Source organism: Somniosus microcephalus, chromosome 14 (assembly GCF_052327205.1).
Source record: "Somniosus microcephalus isolate GS21.2 chromosome 14, FLI_Smic_1.0, whole genome shotgun sequence".
Classification (NCBI taxonomy): Eukaryota; Metazoa; Chordata; class Chondrichthyes; order Squaliformes; family Somniosidae; genus Somniosus; species Somniosus microcephalus.
The window spans coordinates 71,086,396-71,107,230 of NC_141000.1; the positions used below are offsets into that span (position 1 = coordinate 71,086,396).

A 20,835-nucleotide genomic window follows, 5' to 3' on the forward strand; every position below is an offset into this window, starting at 1 on the left:
CTGCTTCAGTTTCACGGTTCAACGGAAATTGTGGGCAGGAGTCTGGATTAAAATCTAGCTAACCGAGTTTACTGTCCTGCCACCTTCGCGTTGACTTTTAAAAAATCAACACCCCATCACAAAACGGCTGGGGGGCGGGGGTGGAGTTGCAAATCCTCGGATCTCGAAGAAAATCAATCTCCATAATCACATGATGTGCATCAAAGCCAGTGCTGCTCAGAAGACTATCTATCCCTGGTGATGGGGAGAAGTGCCCGCATAGATACAGCAACCTGACCGTTTAGTTCACACCTCGGCTCTGTCCACGCGTGTGGTACACCCTAGATGAAGTCCACTCCCACACGATGTGGATGGAACAGATTTGCAGGAGCACAATGAGTAATGGCGTGTCAGCAGGTAGTGGGAGCGCTTACCCAGTCACGGCTAATGGTCGCCTGGGGCAGCGAGCACTGCAAATCCTCCCGCACAGCCGAGCTACACCGCCCAGACAAACCGTGCCTGCAACCGAGCGTCCCGGCTCGCCGAGAGCAGCGAGGACAATGCCCGCCAGCAGCAAGCTCGACCAGTCCGAATATCCGTGGCTGGAAAGCAACTTACAGGTTTAAATGGCAAAAGCGTCGATAGAAAACTGGATCGTTTCCGTGTAAGGTGCGCGATAAATAATAGAAGAGACTGAGCGTAGGGCTTCAGCACGGACATGATGGAGAGTCTAGATGTCGCGAAATCTTCAAAAAAACAAACTGCTACAATAAACCTATATCTCCCAACGGATCTAGAAGAAGCAGGGAATGTAGCTGTTTTTAAACACTGGGATGTCGCTCCTATTGTTCTCCGCTACACATCGCCCAGGTCGATAATAAAGGAACTTTTACCTTGCATGTCACGCTGCACTTGGCAACGGGGCTCGTGTATTTAAAAACAGATTTCTTGAAGCATTCTTTTCATAAAAGCCACCCATTGAAAGAGGAGGTCTGCATTGCAGAGAGCTCAAAGTGCTCCATTTAATAAACTACAGGCTGAGTTAATGAAACCCAGTGTTGGTCCGCAAAAATACCCAGTGAATAGGATTGCACAAGGCTCGAAACCACAGTCAGACATCCATTTATCACTGGATTCCAACAACCCCCCTCTCTGCCCCGAGACAATAAGAGTCGTATTTTTATAAAAAGCCACAAAGAATCCTAAATTCCATACTTGAAGCACCATAACTGTTCAGTCTGTAATTTATTAAATAGTGCATTGTATCACTTGTCCTCCTGACTAAGTAGGTGCGAGTGCAAATTTACCAAAATCAAAATGTGTGAAAACTGCAAATAAGTTGCTAATAATAGCAACAGATGATACTTTAGATATGATATTACTTCGCCTGCCCCCCAAAAAGTAAAATTACTCGAGGGATGAGTCATTAAAGCTTGCTGTAGTTTTTTCCCTGCAAAGGTCAGTATCAGAGGAAAGTCTTCAAAGATCCAGTGGAAAGGCTCTGGAAAACAGATCTGTCAGCACCTTTACCTTTCGTAGCACTGTACTAAATACAGGTTTTCAGAGAAGCAATCTGTCATGGTTCCGGAAAAAATGGCAGCTAATAATGCCAGTAAAATTCATGAAATATTAATGTAAAAAAAACATATCATTTCTAAAATAAGGCTGTGGTAGGTTATAAAGAGTCTGATCGATCAATTGACAGATTAGATTAATCAATTGGCGGATTTTTTGCAAGTCGTACCGATACTTTCAACAACAAAAAAGCAGTAACGTTTTAAATGAGTCGAAATAGGTCAAAGAGTAATGCTGAGTAACATTGCTGCTGAAGGCGAATGTCTCCTGAATAAATGCATTATACAACACTGACAACTTCCTGATACCCGGACATAGGGGGCAAACAGCGAGCCCGGCGCATGTCAGTGTATAATACTAGCACTGAGGCAAATCCTTTCACTGCTTCCAGCTCAGACATTCAATAAATTTACTGCAGCGAGGGTGGGGGATGGGGGATGGTTGTGTCTTTTTTTCAACCCCTTAATTTGGATTGAAAGATCAGACCAGCAGCAGGTTAAATCTGCATACTTCAGTCTGGTCTTAAAGTTAAACATACAGTTTGTTTTCCAGTATAAAAGAAAATACACAAGTTTCACTTCAGACGTCTTAATTCTGAAACTATTAAACTTTAGCGGTCTTCTAGTGAACACTAAGTACAATTGTTTCTCAAACTGAACTACGCTTTACGTACACCAATGAAAAGTGACACCGTATTACAAGAAACCGACAGCTTATCTTTACTATGTTTTCCTTTCTCAGCACCTAATGGTTTAGGTTGCTGCACCAGAGGAAAATGTTCTCAACCACTGATACACCTACCCGCGACGTCATAACCAGGCAATTTACAACGGATGTTATCTATCCACCTTACTATCTGCTCACAGATCTCTATTTTGTATCCTGTCACAAATGGTAACTACGAGAAGGTATGCGAGACCCAGAGTGACTGCAGATTAAAAACGCAGCGACCCATTTTTTTGTGGAATATAGTATCAGCGGCATTTTTCTGGGTCACCTTTGGGCCTCAGTTGAAAAAAAATAAATGGATATTGTATGGATCTCTATCATAGTTTCAGCATATTTGAATGCTATTGCAGTTGACCGTTCAAAACTGACCAAGAATACATCAATGGCTGATGATTGAATTTTTGTGTTCCTTATTTTGTGTAGGGCACGTTTTAAATGTCTCATGAGGGACGTGGCTTCTACTTTAGGAACCCCAAAAAGACTAATGAACATTAAATCATATGAGAAATGCACACTAACACACACACTGTGGCAGACCCTCACATCACTTTAAGGGCAGTCATTGCTGCATGTTAGGGCTTGGCCAAAACTGAATGCAAATAATTATCATACAACACAGAAGGCGGCCATTTGGCCCATCGTACCTGTGCCAGCTCTATGAAAGAGCTATCCAATTATTCTCACTCCCCATAGCCACGCAAATTTAATCACAACTTTTTAAATTCCTGATCGTGTTGCGGTTCTGAGTCTGACACAAGTGGTAACATGACATTGGAGGATGTCATTGTGGCTGTGCTGTTGGCCAAATTTGGACTTAGAGACAGGATAGTCCTCATTCGAATTTACGTGCAGCACAATGGATTTTTATCAAACTCAAGTCAGTTATACCAACTCTGTATTGCCAACTCTCGCAATTCCATCACAAGAGATGCAATTTCAGAGTGAATTAAAGCATCACTCGCTATCTCGCAATGGAACACCTAAATCTCATGATTTTTGTTCGGAAAAATACGTCAATTTGTGCGTGCGTGGAAAATACGCATATTGGTCATTTGGCGTGGAACGGTCTCTTTTCGGCCTGTTAGAAATGGCAGCGGCCTCTAAGTGAGTGAGTGACTAGGGAATGGCAGGGGGTCAACTGTTCACGGCAGCAAAACTGAGGGGCAGCGGCGGGAGCAAGCTCCATTTTTAAATTAGCGCGAGCGGCCCGGGCCCATTGAACCACCTCCATGGGGGGGGGGGGGGGGGGGGGTGGAGAAAGAAGATGGGCAGCTCAAAGATCACCCCTTGGCTCCACACGATATTTGGGGGGGGGGGCGGTGGAAGAGGGGGTCAGGATCCAGGATGGGGTGTCTTGGGCAGTTTCATTCTAACGGGGCAGCTCCGCCCGGGGCTCCAAAAAAACCCAACCCGGGCCACCAAACCACCCAGCCTGCACATATTGACCAGGGAAAGCAGCGACTCACCCACAGCACCGACACCAGCAGCACCGCTGCCGCTTTAATGCAAAACATGGGGGAGTATCCACTCCACCACCGCTTCCCGGCCTAAAGCAGATGAATGTGTTGGAGAGCCAGGTTCGGCTTCGCTTCCCTCTCTCGCTCCCTGTCTCCCGGTGTCGGGCTCTGCCTCTCCCCAGCTCTCACTCTCCGCAATCGGCAGCAGGTTGCGTGGTCAGTGTTGCGGAGGATGTGCTACTCACAGACTGCGAGACATCCAGGTCTAGATATAACAGATAGGTCAGCTGGATGGATAAACAGCCCCGTCATTGTCAAAAATTACTTATATTGATCCTCAGAAGCACTTTCAGACACTTTGCTGCTAAAGGGGTCATTTTATTCAATTCATCCAGTATGGTAGAAAGACAAATCAGACTATTCGATTAGGTGAACAACAACTTGTATTTATATAGTGCCTTTAATGTAGTAAAACATCCATAGGTGAGTGTTATCAAACAAAATTTGACACCAAGCCACATAAGGAGATATATGGGCAGGTGACCAAAAGGTGAGAGAGCTAGAGAGGTGGAGAGGTTTAGGGAGGGAACTCCAGAGCTTAGCTGAAAGCACGGCCAACAATGATGGAGCGATTAAAATCAAGTATGCACAAGAGGCCCAAATTGGAGCAGCGCAGGTATCTTGGAGGGTTGTCGGGCTGGACGAGGTTATGTTCCGGAAAGAGTAATGGTCAAAAGCAGAGTGAGGCCGGCCTGTGAGTGATGTGATAGTGGCGTCACCGATCCACCTACTCCTGCTCCTATTTCTTTTGTTCTTATGTAGTAATCAGTTAGTGACGGCCGAATGCGCTTCCTGTCCAGGAGCAAAGGTCGCAGAATGCACTTCCTGTCTGGAAGCAAACATCAGTGAGGGGTCAGGGCCGGGGAAAAAAATAGCAACTCATGATTTCTTACCAAATCTCACGACTTGTAAGAGTTTGTCACATGATTTGAGACACTGGGGTTGGCATTACTGCCAACTCTGCAAAAACATTTACATGCTTCAGAAAAATGTACAAATGACTGCTTCCTCAGCTTCCAGTTTTTTCTCATCTCTTCTGAAGGAAGGGACTTATGCTGGGCGATAACCTCAGAGGTGCCAGCAGCATTCCAGCAGCCAGCCAGCACCTACCCTTGATACATTAGTTTAGATAGTGATTGCCAACAAGCTAGGTATCACTGTAGTCTTCACCCATGTCCAAACATCTGTACTTCCCAACACAGCACTGATCAGCAGCGGGAACTCAGTAATTTTTCTGCTTCTTAGTCCAGGGGATACCGAGACAAACTTATGGCAGTTTTATATTGATCAACAGTGTGATCAATAGTGGATTTTTAAAAATTAATTCTCAGGGTGTGGACATCGCTGGCAAGACCAACATTTATTGCCCATCCCTAGGTGGTGATGGACCTTCTTGAACCACTGCAGTCCATGCTTATAGTGGTTTGCTCCAGAGTGGTTAAGAATCAATCATGTTGGTGTGGAGTCACAGATAGAATCATACAGCCCAGAAGGAGGCCATTTGGCCCATTGTGCCTGTGCCAGTTCTCTGAAAGAGCTATCCAATTAGTGCCACTCCCCTGCTCTTTCCCCGTAGCCCTGCTAATTTTTTCCTTTAACTATATATCTACTTCCCTTTTGAAAGTTACTATTAAATCTGCTTCCACCACCCTTTCAGGTCATGCTTTCCAGATAATTACAACTCACTGTGTAATTTTTTTTTAGCTCAGACTGGGTAAGGATGGCTGATTTCCTTCCCTGAAGGACATTAATGTTGGGTTTTTAATGACAAAAGAGAGTTAGGTTTTTATGACAATCCATGGTCGCTTTTCTTTTTTTACTTGATACCAGCTTTTTATTTCCAGTTTTTTTTAAAAAACTGAATTTAAAATCTCAAACTGTCATGATAGTATTTGAACTCATTATTGTTAGTCCAGGTCTCTGGATTACCAGTCCAGCAACATAACCACACTATTGCACCCTCAGGCAATACTTCCCTTGCACTCCTGGACAGAATCAAGAAAAGGGCACATTCTCAATGTGTTAAAATGAAGACACATTGTATAGCCTCCTCATCTAGCTCATTCTTTTCCAATATCTCATAACCATGGCATTCTTCATCAACCTATGTCTTCCCTTCCTTTCACATTCTTGGCACTACCTACTTCCTGATTTAGCCATATCTTTTACTCTCTTCAACCTCACTATGGTTCTCAGCCCTTCACCTTGTTTCTCAATTAAAAAAACCTTATCAGTGTATAATGGAGTCATTAAGGCAGTCTTAGTTATTAGTATTCAAATCCAAATTGTTAGGCATTGCTAATAATTTCCTTACTTTTCTTGCAATGAAAGCATTGTCTCTGCAAAGTATATCACACATTCAGTGTTGTATGCGCTACAAAGCAGTGCTTTTCTGGAAATTCCATGGTACCACTGTGAATTAACAGTATAACTGGCCTGACCTCTGAAAAGTCTTAGGTGGATTCACTACCAAGAGCCAGTACTAAACTCATGTTGTAGTCTTACAATGATCACTGGTGCAACTTATCTGCAGTATTTTAGTCTGCTGACAAGACCAGAATCTCTGTTGACACTGGAGATTTTGCACCAGTATTAGTCGAGTATAATTGTAAGTCTCTAGCTACTCATGTACGACCATTCTATTTACTTCTGAATGAAAAGGAGATGAGTCAACAGAATGGCAATAGGTTTCCGGTGAAAATCTATGCATGCTGCTGTTTACCATTTCAGCAGGTACATGTGATCAGAATAACTGGCCTCCACTTCAGTAAATCCACATCTGCTGATTCAATAATAGAGTCCTGTACTGCATCAGCCCATGTACAGCAGGGGTAGAAGTTATATTGGATCTAAATCAGCACTCATCTAAAACCAAACTTCTGAGATCAGTCTTGTTTACAGTGGGATCGATTCAGAATGCATAAATTGACCCAAATATCAGCTGACTTAATGTCTGATTTGACCTCTGAAACACAGTACATCTATGGCAGTAATCAGCACCTGGATCAGTGCCAGTCTAAAATACACAAATGTTTAATTTTCGAATGGGTTGGTACATATACATTTACACTATTAGAGTTTACTTTTGAACTACTGCACTTGTGTATTTCAGCGTAAATGGAGCATTTTATTTTTTTGAATTCTCTAACTTTCTCCTGTTCTCTTCTGAAGACACGGACTTCCTTACTAGGACATAATGCCACAAATGGTTGTTGCCCTCTGTTATCTTGTGTAAGTGGCTATTATTCATTGGTGAGGTTAGATTGTGAATGTTGGCAGGTTACCCAAGTGCGGAGGTCATCACAGCCAAGGCTGATCGAGTCCTCACCCATCATTCACATACACACACTTCCAGCTGGAGTCGTTCAGTAGTGGCTCGAACAGGAACCCTAGCCAAAACTTCTTACCCTGACCCAGGAATGCTATGGCCAATTACAACACCCCTCCCACTGCCCCAGGAAAACATCAGCTAACTCAACTCAGACAAGAGATTGAACATAATGTGGATAAATGCGAGGTTATCCACTTCGGTGGCAAAAACAGGAAGACAGATTATTATCTGAACGGCAATAGATTGGGAAAAGGGGAAGTGCAATGAGACCTGGGTGTCCTTGTGCACCAGTCGCTGAAGGTAAGCATGCAGGTGCAGCAGGCGGTTAAGAAGGCAAATGGTATGTTGGCCTTCGTAGCGAGAGGGTTCGAGTACAGGAACAAGGATGTCTTGCTGCAGTTGTACAGGGCCTTGGTGAGGCCACACCTTGAGTATTGTGTGCCGTTTTGGTCACCTTATCTGAGGAAGGATGTTCTTGCCATGGAGAGAGTGCAGCGAAGATTCACCAGACTGATACCTGGGATGGCAGGAATGATGTATGAGGAGAGATTTAGAGTTTAGAAGAATGAGAGGGGATCTCATTGAAACTTATAAAATTCTAACAGGACTAGACAGACTAGATGCAGGAAGGATGTTCCCGATGGCAGGGGAGTCCAGAACCAGGGGTCACAGTCTAAGGATAAGGGGTAAGCCATTTAGGACAGAGATGAGGAGGAATTTCTTCACCCAGAGAGTGGTGAACCTGTGGAATTCTCTACCACAGAAGGCAGTTGAGGCCAATTCATTAAATATATTCAAGAAGGAGCTAGATATATTTCTTAAGGCTAAAGGGATCAAGGGATATGGGGAGAAAGCAGGGACAGGGTACTGAATTTGGATGATCAGCCATGATCTCATTAAATGGCAGAACAGGCTCGAGGGACCGAATGGCCTACTCCTGCTCCTATCTTCTATGTTTCTATGTAACATAGTCTAGTCTATATGGCTCCAAGATGGTAACTGTATTTATAAGCCATCCAAAGAGCCCAAATGGAGCATTTTAAATATCATCAGGATGGCTGTAGTAAATGGGGGTGACTGAATAACCAGGGCTCTTGTCCTGACTGTAAAATTACATCCTTCATTCCTGTACAAGCTGGTAGTGGCTACATTAGTCTGTGGAATGGACAGAAAAGAATCTGGGATGTTGTTCGCACTGCTGAAATACAATTGTTGGATTCAACAAGAATCTCAACTGATACCATTTTTGAATATGGCTTATCCTTATTTTACCTTCCCACGAAGCATGCAGGTGCATAATGCGATAGAAACCATGGGTAGCAGATCACTCCAACTAGGGGTAGTGGGAAGAAAAAATGTCACAACCAGTTCATGTCACAAAATACATCCCTTCACATTTGATTGAGAAACAATGGGATGCAGCAGTGGCAATTTTAATGGGTGGGGGAATAAAATAAGGGAAATCAAATAGAGAAATTGTCGCATAAACATTTGCATATACTAGGGATCATGTAGCCCATAAATTTAACTGCCAAATGTAGCATTTATTGCAAGAATAATAAAATGTACTCATTCAGGCATTACATTAACTTCCTCCCTTACTATGAATTCAGTGTATGTTGAGTGGCCTGGATACATTGTCATTTACTAATTGCACACCAATATTCACTCTTACACTGCTATATATAGGATTCCAATAGTCATTTAAACAGATTTTCAGAAAACTAAAGATTAGTACTCTATTATTGTATCCATATGAAGTGTTAGAGATCTATCTACTCTGATGATAGGGCAAGATACTACCAAAACTTCAGCCCGATTTACAACATACAGTAAACACAGCATTAGAGAAAAGTATGACCAACTACAGAACAATAAGTGGTCAGTTTTTTAATATTTCTAAATTTGTATCTGAAATGTCTTTACTTGCATTATTTCATAGACAGGTATTCCCACTGTCAATCTACTTGCAGCATGCTCAATAGTGGATTTAAAATCATGTATAATTCCTCAGCAAATTGCATATGCCTGACACATCCATCACAGAAAGATTGTAATCACTGGACCTAGATCCATTTCACATTCAATAATTACAATCTTTTCTGCTTGCTCATCAATTTCTTTGTAAATTAAATTGTTGTTAAAAATAACTAGGTAGGCAGCACTATATATTAGTAAACAATGTATTGGCCATGAAATGGTAGAACATGGGTCTGTGGCTACAGTTCCTAAGGGGCTAGCACCAATGGCATTAAAGAGGACATGACAGTGAAGGCCAGGAATTTTCCATAAGAAATACAAAGAACAATTTTAAATATCTGGGGGAAAAGTTCCAAAAACAGAACAATTGGTTTAAATTATATTTTCAATAGTAAGCACATATTTATAATAAATTGAATCTTAAGCAATCTTGTGTTTCCTCAATGTCATGTGGGTAGATGCACCACATGATGTTGCACTGGGCCATACAGACCAAAAAAGTCACAAGTTTGATCCCCAGTCTCTGTCAAGTTAGCTGATCTGTCAGGTGGCAGTTTGATCATCAAAACTGGCATTATTCTTTGCAGGTTAGAGGGGTAACAAGTCAACCTTGGCTCCTGCTTCTGACTGCTATTCAATGACACCTGGTGAAAAGTGCATGGGTACAGACAGGATTGAGCTCAGGTATAATGGGTTATACTATCTCCTCCCAAATCCATGCCCATTTTTCCTGTGACTCCATGAATGAACCCCTTCAATCAAGTTTCCGCCCCTGCCACAGCACTGAAACGGCCCTTATCAAAGTCACAAACGACATCCTATGTGACTGTGACAATGGTAAATTAGCTCTCCTCAACCTGTCTGCAGACTTAGACAGTTGACCACAACATCCTCCTCCAATGCCTCTCCTCTGTAGGCCAGCTGGGTGGGACTGCCCTCACCTGGTTCCATTCTTATCTGTCCAGTTGGAGCCAGAGAATCACCTGCAATGCTTCTCTTCCCACTTCGTTACCTCTGGAGTCCCCCAAGGATCTATTATTGGCCTCCCCACCCCTATTTCCCATCTACATGCTGCCCCTTAGTGACGTCAGCCAAAAACTCAACAGCAGGTCCCACATGTATGCTGATGACACCCAGTTCTACCTCACCACCACCTCTCTCGACCAGTCCACTAGCTCTGATTTGTCACACTGCTTGTCCAACATCCAGTACTGGATGAGAAGAAATTTCCTCCAACTAAATATTTGGAAGATCGGAGCCATTGTCTTCAGTCACTGCCACAAAATCCATTCACTAGCCACTGACTCCATTCCTCGTCCTGGCCACTGTCTGAGGTTGAACCAGACTAACATAGAAACATAGAAGATAGGAGCAGGAGTAGGCCATTTGGCCCCTCGAGCCTGCTCCGCCATTCAATGAGATCATGGCTGATCATCCAAACTCAGTACCCTGTCCCTGCCTTCTCCCCATATCCCTTGATCCCTTTAGCCTTAAGAAATATATCCAACTCCTTCTTGAATATATTTAATGAATTGGCCTCAATTGCCTTCTGTGGTAGAGAATTCCACAGGTTCACCACTCTCTGGGTGAAGAAATTCCTCCTCATCTCTGTCCTAAATGGCTTACCCCTTATCTTTAGACTGTGACCACTGGTTCTGGACTCCCCTGCCATCAGGAACATCCTTCCTGCATCTAGTCTGTCTAGTCCTGTTAGAATTTTATAAGTTTCAATGAGATCCCCTCTCATTCTTCTAAACTCCAGCGAGTATAAGCCCAATCGACCCAATCTCTCCTCATACAGCATTCCTGCCATCCCAGGTATCAGTCTGGTGAATCTTCGTTGCACTCCCTCCATGGCAAGAACATCCTTCCTCAGATAAGGCAACCAAAACTGCACACAATACTCAAGGTGTGGTCTCACCAAGGTCCTGTACAACTGCAGCAAGACATCGTTGTTCCTGTACTCGAATCCTCTCGCTACGAAGGCCAACATACCATTTGCCTTCTTAACCGCCTGCTGCACCTGCATGCTTACCTTCAGCGACTGGTGCACAAGGACACCCAGGTCTCATTGCACTTCCCCTTCTCCCAATCTATTGCCATTCAGATAATAATCTGTCTTCCTGTTTTTGCCACCAAAGTGGATAACCTCACATTTATCCACATTATAATGCATCTGCCATGCATCTGCCCAATCACCCAACCAGTCCAAATCATACTGGAGTTTCTCGGCATCCTCCTCACAGCACACACGCCCACCCAGCTTTGTGTCGTCTGTAAACTTGGAGATATTACATCTAGTTCCCTCGTCTAGATCATTAATATATATTGTGAATAACTGGGGTCCTAGCACCGATCCCTGCAGTACCCCACTAGTCACTGCCTGCCACTTGGAAAAAGACCCGTTTATTCCAACTCTTTGCTTCCTGTCTGCCAACCAGTTCTCTATCCAAGTCAGTACCTTACCCCCAATCTCATGTGCTTTAACTTTGCATGCTAATCTCTTATGCGGGACCTTATCGAAAGCCTTCTGAAAGTCCAAATACACCACATCCACTGGTTCTCCCTTATCTATTCTACCAGTTACATCCTCAAAAAATTCCAGTAGATTAGTCAAGCATGATTTACCTTTTGTAAATCCATGTTGACTTTGTCCGATCCTGTCACTGTTTTCCAAGTGCTCTGCTATTACATCTTTTATAATGGACTCTAGCATTTTCCCCACTACCGATGTCAGGCTTATAATTCCCTGTTTTCTCTCTACCACCTTTTTTGAATAGTGGGGTAGACTGTTTGCAACCTTGGTGTCCTATTTGACCAAGATGAGCTTCCAATCTCATATCCACTCCATCACAAAGACTGCCCATTTCCACCTCTAACATCACCCTCCTCCACCCCTGCCTCAGCTCATCTACTGAAACCCTCATCGATTCCTTTGTTACCTCTAGACTTGAATATTCCAATGCTCTCATGACCGGCCTCCCATTTTTGACCCTCCATATACTCACACCAAATCCCATTCACCCATCACCTCTGCGCTTGCTGACCTACATTGGCTCCAGCAATACTATGATTTTAAAATTCTCATCCTTGTGTTCAAATCCCTACCCATCTCTGTAACCTCCTCCAACCCTCCGAGATATCTGTGCTCCTCCAATTCTGGCCTTTTGCCACATCCCCATTTTAAATCGCACCACTGGCAGCCATGCCTTCATCTGCCAAGGCCCAAAGCTTTGGAATTCCCTCCCTAAATCTCTCCACATCTCTAGCTCGCTCTCCTCCTTAAAACCTACCTCTTTGACCAAGTTTTTGGTCATCTGTCCTAATATCTCTATGTGGCTCGGTGTCAAATTTTGTTTGATAATACTCCCTTGAAGCGCCTTGGGGTGTTTTACTACATTAAAGGTATGTAAGTTGTTGCTGTTGAATAGGTTGCTAACATCACTTCCCTGTATCACACTTAAAAACTGGCATTTAGCTGAAGCACTGAAGGACCATTCACACCTATGCCCACAAGTGAATTACGACCTTCAGAAGGGGCAAGGGAGGTAATCAGAAGGAAAATTGAAGTAAAATCCTCAAGTTCCAAATGGAGGTTTCCTTCACTGATGAAAAATATCTAAAACAAGTTAAGCACAGTGTACTATATATCATTAGTTTTTGGTAATATTTCCCCCGGACCTTCATTTCAAATCTGTGAGGAGCTAAAGAGTTGAAAATCAATATCTAATATTGGACAGGAGTGCGTAATGTTCCCGGGTTCATTTAATGGCACGGTTATATTGTAGAGCCACTTCCACTGGAAACTGTTCTGCAATGTGCTAAGGCTGCTGATGCTCTCTACATTCCTGCGCAGAATTCAGAGCAGGGCATGAGTACTGAAGCAACTGGATATGCATATTCTTGCTCAAAGTTGCATTTGCGATTTTAAGTTTCTGGTCCCGGGTGGTGCGTTCCCGGAATTTTTATCATAACTAATCTTTGTAGAAATGATAAATCGCGGGTCAGGGTCAAGGCGAAAACACGCCCCTAACTACTGACATTGCTGAAAGCTTTTATAATTTTCTCCTGAACTAATGCCGTCCTGACGGTCAATATGGGGTCAATGACTCAAGCCTTTTGCCTAAAAAAGTTGGTTTCGACCAGCATAGTAGCTGCAGTTTTGCTGGTTTAGATTTCGAAAGCCTCGATTTGATGGGTTTTTTTTGTATTTAGAACTTAATGTGGGTTTGTAAACTTCGAGAGGAGGTGGTTGCACGCAAATTCTATTCTTTGCACTTCGACACGTTTACGAAACCAATCGCCAAAAAACCAGAAGTGCAACGCTGAAGTTGCGAAATGAACAGCAGAAGTGTCGCCAGTGAGATTAGCCAAATCCGGGGTTTATGTTGCTCCTAAACGAAGTGTGGTTTCCAATCCTCAGCCACATTGCCCGACATACAATGTCTTCAATCTTCGGCTTTCAGTCTACTAATGAATGAAGGATTTCGCACAAGAATCCCGTGCTACGCTCCAGCAGCTTTCTAATCCACATATTTATGCGAATCGACAAAGCTATCGCACAGTTCTACATCTAACCCCGCAGATTTCATCTTTCGCTTTTGACTCTGACGGCTGAGGTATTGTTTTTATGCCAAAAGAAAAGACACACACAGAATCCTGTAGACACTGTGGTGCTTGCTATTAAAAATGAATTGAAAAGGCCCTGGTGATGCCGGAGTCGTTTTGTGTCGGCCGCCAGCAGCTCTGATGCAGATTAATTATCCGTTTCGGCTTAGTTTACCACTCCCCTGCCCCGGGTGACCCCAGAGCAGAGCGACGTCTCAGACGGAAACTGATGAATAGAGATCAGTTACAGCGCTCTGCATCTCACCTCCTGCTCACAGGGATCCACCAAGGGCAGAGGCGCAATACCTTCTGTGCAACCAACGCAACACACAGCCGCAGGATTGCACGGAGATGTGCTTCAAAACTGCTTAATGTGGGAGACGCCCATCCCACTAGACCAGTCCCCAGTTTTCTTTACTGCTGTCATTTCTTAAGCAGAGAGTAAACCGTACACAAGATGCTATACCTGTACAGTAAGACACTTCTCGTGTAAGAACAAACAAGTTATCCTGCATACACACAAATACATTGTTTGGAAAATATTTTTTTAAATATGCATCGATAAACAATAAGAGTACATGGAAGTGGAAATGCCAGGATGCCAAACATAGGTCGTGCACATTGCTTCCTGGGCCAAATTAACCAAAGGACTGTAATGGGTACTGTGCAAAATATTAATTGTATCTGGCAACAAACGCCAATTTAGAAATGGTTAATTAAGTTATCTGTGCCCTGCTATCACATCAATTTGTCATAATTCTGCTCCTTGTTTTATTAGGTAAGGAACCATTATTGGGTCCTTACAACAACAACTTGCATGTATATAGCGCCTTTAACTTAGTAAAACATCCCAAGGCGATTCACTGGAGTGTTATCAAACAAAATGTGACACCCAGCCACAGAAGGAGATTTTAGGATAGGCTTGATCAAAGAGGGAAGTTTTAAAGAGCATCTTAAAAGGAGGAGAGCTAGAGATACGGAGAGGCTTAGGAAGGGATTTCCAGAGCTTTGGGCCTAGGCAGCTGAAGGCACAGCCACCAATGGTGGAGTGATGAAAATCAGGGATGTGCAAGAGGGCAGAGTTGGAGGTGTGCAAAGATCTCGGAGGGTTGTGAGGCTGGAGGAGATTACAGAGATAGGGAGGGACAAGGCCATAGAGGGATTTGAAAACAAGGATGAGGATTTTAAAGTCGAGGTGTTGCCCGACCGGGAGCCAATGTAGCTCAGTAAGCACAGGGGTGATGGGTGAACGGGACTTGGTGCAAGTTAGCATAGGAGCAGCAGAGTTTTGGATCAGCTCAAGTTTATGGGGGATGCAAGGAGTACATTGGAATAGTCGAGTCTCGAGATAATAAAGCATGGGTGAGGGTTTCAGCAGCAGATGAGCTGAGGCAGGGGCAGAGACGGGCGATGTTATGGAGGTGGAAGTAGGAGGTCTTGGTGACGAGAGGATATGGGGTCGAAGCTCAGCTGAGGGTCAAATAGGACCATGGTTGTGAACCGTCCTGGTTCAGCCTGAGACAGTGACCAGGTAGAGGGATGGAGTCGGTGGCTAGGGAACAGAGTTTGTGGTGGGGACCAAAGACAATGGCTTCGGTCTTCCCAACATTTAATTGGAGGTAATTTCAGATTAAGTGCCTGTAGTCCAGGCCTTCAAATTCGTGGCTGGGATCAAATTTTCTCTCAGAAAACATTAATGTTTAACATTATTCACAAGAACACTTTTATTTTAGTAAAAGTGACTTTAGTCTACATATGGATTTAGCTATGTCCTCAACCTGGTATCTGTAATGCGATTTATTAAATTTACTGGACATACTTAATGTGAAGCTTTTGAACACGTGGGGAAAAGGGAACTCAAAAATGCTTTATGTTTAAGAATATCGTGTACGTCATGTCACCTTATTCTTCCTACGAAGCTTCGCAGCCGTATTTATCCAGCCTCGATGGAGAGCTTGCGAGTCCTCCATCTCCAGAATCACCTCACTGTGGAAAACGCTTCAGCCAGGCAAGTCCAGAATCCAGATCTTGTTAAGTTTCGCTGGAGGAATATAAACCTCCGTTTAGGACTCTCGAGCATTTGATACATTCGTTGAGTAATCGTCAACCGAAGTATGTCCCCGGCACACAGCCAGCGTCTGGGGCTCTGCCAACATCATTCACCAGTCAGAATCGCGAAACCGGTCTTTTCTTGACGCGTATAACCGTATCTGTTCAGTTCAAATAATACAAGAGGGTTTTTTTATCCAACTTGAGTACATCGGATCTCACAATGCCCCGGTCAACCTTGATACGGTAGTTTGCACACATGGAAAACGCAACGGCGTGTAAAGAAAGTGATTCCAGCGAGAGTAAGCTTGGACATTACGGCTGCTTCTCAAAAACGCCCGAATAAACCAGCTCACGCAATGGTGCTGCCGCGAAAAGCCGCGACCTCCCGGCTCCCCACCCAGTTAACAAAGATTAGCAACCGTCAGGCTAATCTCTGAAGTTCGAGCGCCGCTTGGCTTTTGCAACAACAGCCGCCACCAGGATTATCTCCGAACAGAAGAGTCTCGGGCCTGACTGCTACTTCCTGCGTTCAAGAATGTGGCCTCGGGAAATAAATTAGCTTCAATAAAGCGAAACAAAATAGGGTCACGTGAGCGCGGCTACCCATTCACCAGCCGCTTCGCCCACAACTTGAGCTCAAGTTTCTGACCCTCCGTCTCAATCTTTTGGAAGCCGATTTTTAAATCGTATCACAAATAGACTACACTAATAGTTTATTTTAAACGTTATATTTTACTACAGTTTATTTGATGCGTCCAATCATCTCAAAGCTGGCAACCCCGGAACACTGCAGACATGTCGAGCATTTCCATTAGGAATTAACTCTTATTATCTTACATAATATGTAAGTTATCTTTTCTTTCCGACTTCCCAGATTAGTGCCGCGCCATAGCGGGCAGGTGGTGGGAGAGTCTATTTTGTATATTCATTCTCGGGCTGTGGCCGTCCCTTGCAAGGCCAGCATTTGCTGCCCTAAGGAGGTCGTGGTGGCTCTGCTTCTTAAACCGTTGGTCGTGGTTTGATACAATTGAGTGGCTTGCCAGGCCACTTCAGAGAGCAGTTAAGAGTTAACCAGATGTGTGTGGGACTGGAGTTACACATAAGCCAGACCAGGTAAGGACGCAGGTTTCCTTTCTTAAACGACATTGGTGAACCAGTTGGGATTGTATGACAATCCGACAGCTTCAGGGTCACTTTAACTGATACCAGCATTTTACTTCCAGCTTTTCACATTCTCCAACTGCCATGGTGGGATTTGAACTCTCATTCTCTGGATTAGGAGGTCAGGCCTCTGGATTACTAGTCCAGTAGTCCTTTGGGTACATCGGCTTTTCACAGCCTGAATGACATGAGCTTTGTACATCATCCAGCACTTTGCATCTTGTTCTAAAGAGGAGAAATCTGTTCAGATAATTAAACATTTTTTAATTAGTTTATGGGATGTGGGCATCGCTGGTAAGGCCAGCATTTATCACCCATCCCTTATTGCCCTGGAGAAGGTGGTGGTGAGCCGCCGCCTTGAACCGCTGCAGTGCGTGGGGTAAAAGTACGCCCACCATGCTGTTAGGTAGGGAGTTCAGGATTTTGACCCAGCGACGATGAAGGAACGGCGATATACTTCTAAGTCAGGACGGTGTGACTTGGAGGGGAACGTGGCGGTGGTGGTGTTCCCAGGCGCCTGCTGCTCTTGTTCTAGGTGGAAGAGGTTGCGGGTTTGGGAGGTGCTGCCGAAGAAGCCTTGGCGAGTTGCTGCAGTGCATCTTGTAGATGGTACACACTGCGGCCACGGTATGAAGGAGTGATTGTTTAAGGTGGTGGATGGGGTGCCAATCAAGCAGGTTGCTTTGCTCTGGATGGTGTCAAGGTTCTTGTGTTGTTGGAGCTGCACTCATCCAACAAGTGGAATGTATTCCATCACACTCTTTACTTGATGTGGAGATGCCGGTGTTGGACTGGGGTGGACAAATGTGGGAAGTCACACAACACCAGGTTATAGTCCAACAGCTTTATTTGAAATCACAAGCTTTCGCAGCACTGCTCTTCACCTGACGCAGGAGCAGTGCTCCGAAAGCTTGTGATTTCAAATAAAGCTGTTGGACTATAACCTGGTGTTGTGTGACTTCCCACTCTTTACTTGTGCCTTGTAGATGGTGGAAAGGCTTTGGGGAATCAGGAGGTGAGACACTCATCGCAGAATACCTAGCCTCTGACCTGCTCTTGTTGCCACAGTATTTATGTGGCTGGTGCAGTTAAGTTTCTGGTCAATGGTGATCCCCAGGATGTTGATGGTGGGGGATTCGGTGATGGTAATGCCATTGAATGTCATGGGGCAGTGGTTAGACTCTGGCTTGTTGGAGACAGTCATTGCCTGGCACTTCTGTGGCACAAATGTTACCTGCCACTTATCAGCCCAAGCCTGAACGTCATCCAGGTCTTGTTGCATGTGGGCATAGACTGCTTCATTATCTGAGGAGTTGTGAATGGCACTGAACCCTGTGCAGTCATCAGCGAACACACTCATTTCTGACCTTATGCTGAAGGGAAGGTCATTGATGAAGCAGCTGAAGATGGTTGGGCCTAGGACGCTGCCCTGAGGAACTCCTGCAGCAATGTCCTGGGGCTGTGATGATTGACCTTCAACCACCACAACCATCTTTCTTAGCTGCCCCATTAAGGTATTCTTGCCATTTGCCTGTTCTACATTTTAGTCTCTCTGTAGTAAGGGGATACTGTACATTCCCACTTCAGTTATGACAAAATGGTACCCTGACTTTTTTCTTTTCAGGTGCTTGCAGACCTGTTATCTATTTCCACCATTTTGTTTCTATTGCATATTACTGGCATAGGCAGATTTTTTTCTTTTAATCTTGTCTGGCCTTTACAATAGATAGATAAAATGAAATAATTACTATTCTTTTTATTTTGCACTCCTTTCCTTAAGGCAGTGATTCATGTTATGGTAATATTCCACAGATGCCAGCTACCCTCTGATATCTCAACCAAGTAGCCATACTTGGTGTGTGAACCTAAACAGTGAGTGTTGGCAGGCTGCTGGATTGTGGGAAAAGGGAGGTAGTATCACAGGTGAGCCTGCACTTGTCTTTATCAAACAATCACATGACAGGACTGTGGTAAACCACGTTCACTATCGTTAGCACTGTTCACCACTGTTCGTTATAACTGTATCACTGACCACTATTGTATCACGGTACGAGGTCGCCTCTTGCCACACTGCTATACCTGGGATGACCACTGCCGACTCCGCCTTGGCTCCACCCACCAGGCCAGGTATAAAGGTGAGCGACTGGCTGGTATTCCTCCTGCTTGGATCGGATCACCCACGAGAGTGGGCTGTTATTTAGTCAATAAAAACCTTTAGTCACCTTCGTAACTCTTCGCCTTTTATTGGAGGAATTGATAGGTATATCAATTTTATTGACTAAATTTAATGATGTCCGACAACGAGTCACAACCGGCGGAGGAGCCACCAGCGCAGCTCCCAGGAGCACAGCCACACCAGCCAGCTTGGCTGCGAGCCCTCAGACCGCCGTACCTGGACCTGAACCCACGAGCAGCAAACTCAGCCGCAGACTTTAAACACTGGCTGGTCTGCTTCGAATCATACCTGAGAGAATCCAGCGTCCCTCAGGCATCCAAACTAAGTGTCCTGCAGGCACAACTGAGCCCGAGAGTATACACTCTCATCGAGGACATGACTACCTACGAGACCGCCATCAACCTGCTGAAACAGAAGTACCGGACCCCGGTAAACTACATGTACGCTAGGCACCTCCTAAGATCACGGCCGCAACAGCCAGGAGAATCAGTAGCCGAATTCTCACAGGCGCTATATGCACTCGCCAGGAACTGTGACTTTAAATCGGTGTCGGCAGCCGAAAATACTGAAGATAATATCCGCGACGCATTCCTGAAAGGCCTACGGTCCGAGTACTCACGGCAAAGACTGCTGGAAGCTAAAGACCTCAGCATGGAAAAAGCTGAAGCCCTCGCTATCTCCCTGGAAGTGGCCCACCAAGATCAGGAAGCATTCACCAGGTACTGCTCGCGACCCTGGGACTCGGGCCCGACCCCTACCACAGCACCCTTCCCAGCGCCGCCCCCGGGACCTACCTCTGCGTCGGCGTCCCGGACCCGACCGGCCCCGCCACCCCCGGCACCGGCCCCGACATCGGGCATCCGCGATCGGGCCGCCGGCTGTTTTTTTTGTGGCCAGGAGAAGCACCCGAGGTCGCGCTGCCCAGCCAAGAACTCCATATGTAGAACCTGCCTGAAGAAAGGCCACTTCTCCAAGGCCTGCAGGAGCGGATCCTCAGAGGCCAGCAGTGCCGCATGCGAACTATGGGGGCGGCCATCTTCGTTTAGGGCAACTGAGGCCAGCATCCCCACACATGAGTCATGGGGGCGGCCATCTTTGTTTAGGGCAACTGAGGCCAGCATCCCCACACATGAGTCATGGGGGCGGCCATCTTTGATTAAGGCAACCGACCCCAATAGTGCCTCATGGGGCCCTACCTCGTGGGAGACGCCATTTTACTCACCACGCCCGACCGCCTCGCCCGCAGATGACAACGACTCGCTCAGCTACACACTAGCTTCCGTCACCCTGGACCAAGCCCGCCCGCACCATCTGTCCAAGTCAATGATGGACATCAAAGTGAACGGCCACGCCACGACCTGCCTGTTCGACAGCGGAAGCACGGAGAGCTTCATCCACCCAGACACGGTGAGCCACTACTCCCTCTCTGTCCTACCAACGCGCAGCCGAATCTCGATGGCATCGAGGTCCCACGCCACGGACATCAGCGGCTACTGTGTCGTGACCCTGTCGGTTAAGGGCACGGAGTATAAAAACTTTAAACTCCTCGTCCTCCCCCATCTCTGCGCTGCCGTCCTACTAGGGCTGGACTTCCAATCCCACCTCCAAAGCGTAACCCTAGCATACGGTGGACCCCTCCCCCCACTCACAGTCAACAACCAGCAAACGTTAAACCGCCCACCGCGTAACACCTGCAGCCTCTCCACCCTCAAGGTCCCGCCACCCTC

At 45.4% G+C, this 20,835-nt stretch overlaps 1 protein-coding gene across 4 annotated transcripts in view; it reads right to left on the reverse strand.

The window, feature by feature from the left end:
* Positions 1-20,835, reverse strand: part of bcor (BCL6 corepressor) — a 237,208-nt gene that overhangs the window by 171,501 nt on the left and 44,872 nt on the right. For 3 of the 4 annotated variants that reach the window (XM_086006638.1, XM_086006642.1, XM_086006637.1), the window contains exon 1: positions 15,621-16,303. The exons of the other annotated variant lie outside the window; for it this stretch is intronic. In XM_086006638.1, coding sequence (XP_085862764.1) covers positions 15,621-15,689 — 69 coding nt within the window. In that variant the 5' untranslated portion in view covers positions 15,690-16,303. Of the gene's footprint in view, positions 1-15,620; positions 16,304-20,835 lie in introns of those variants that run through there. 4 annotated transcript variants of the gene reach the window in all.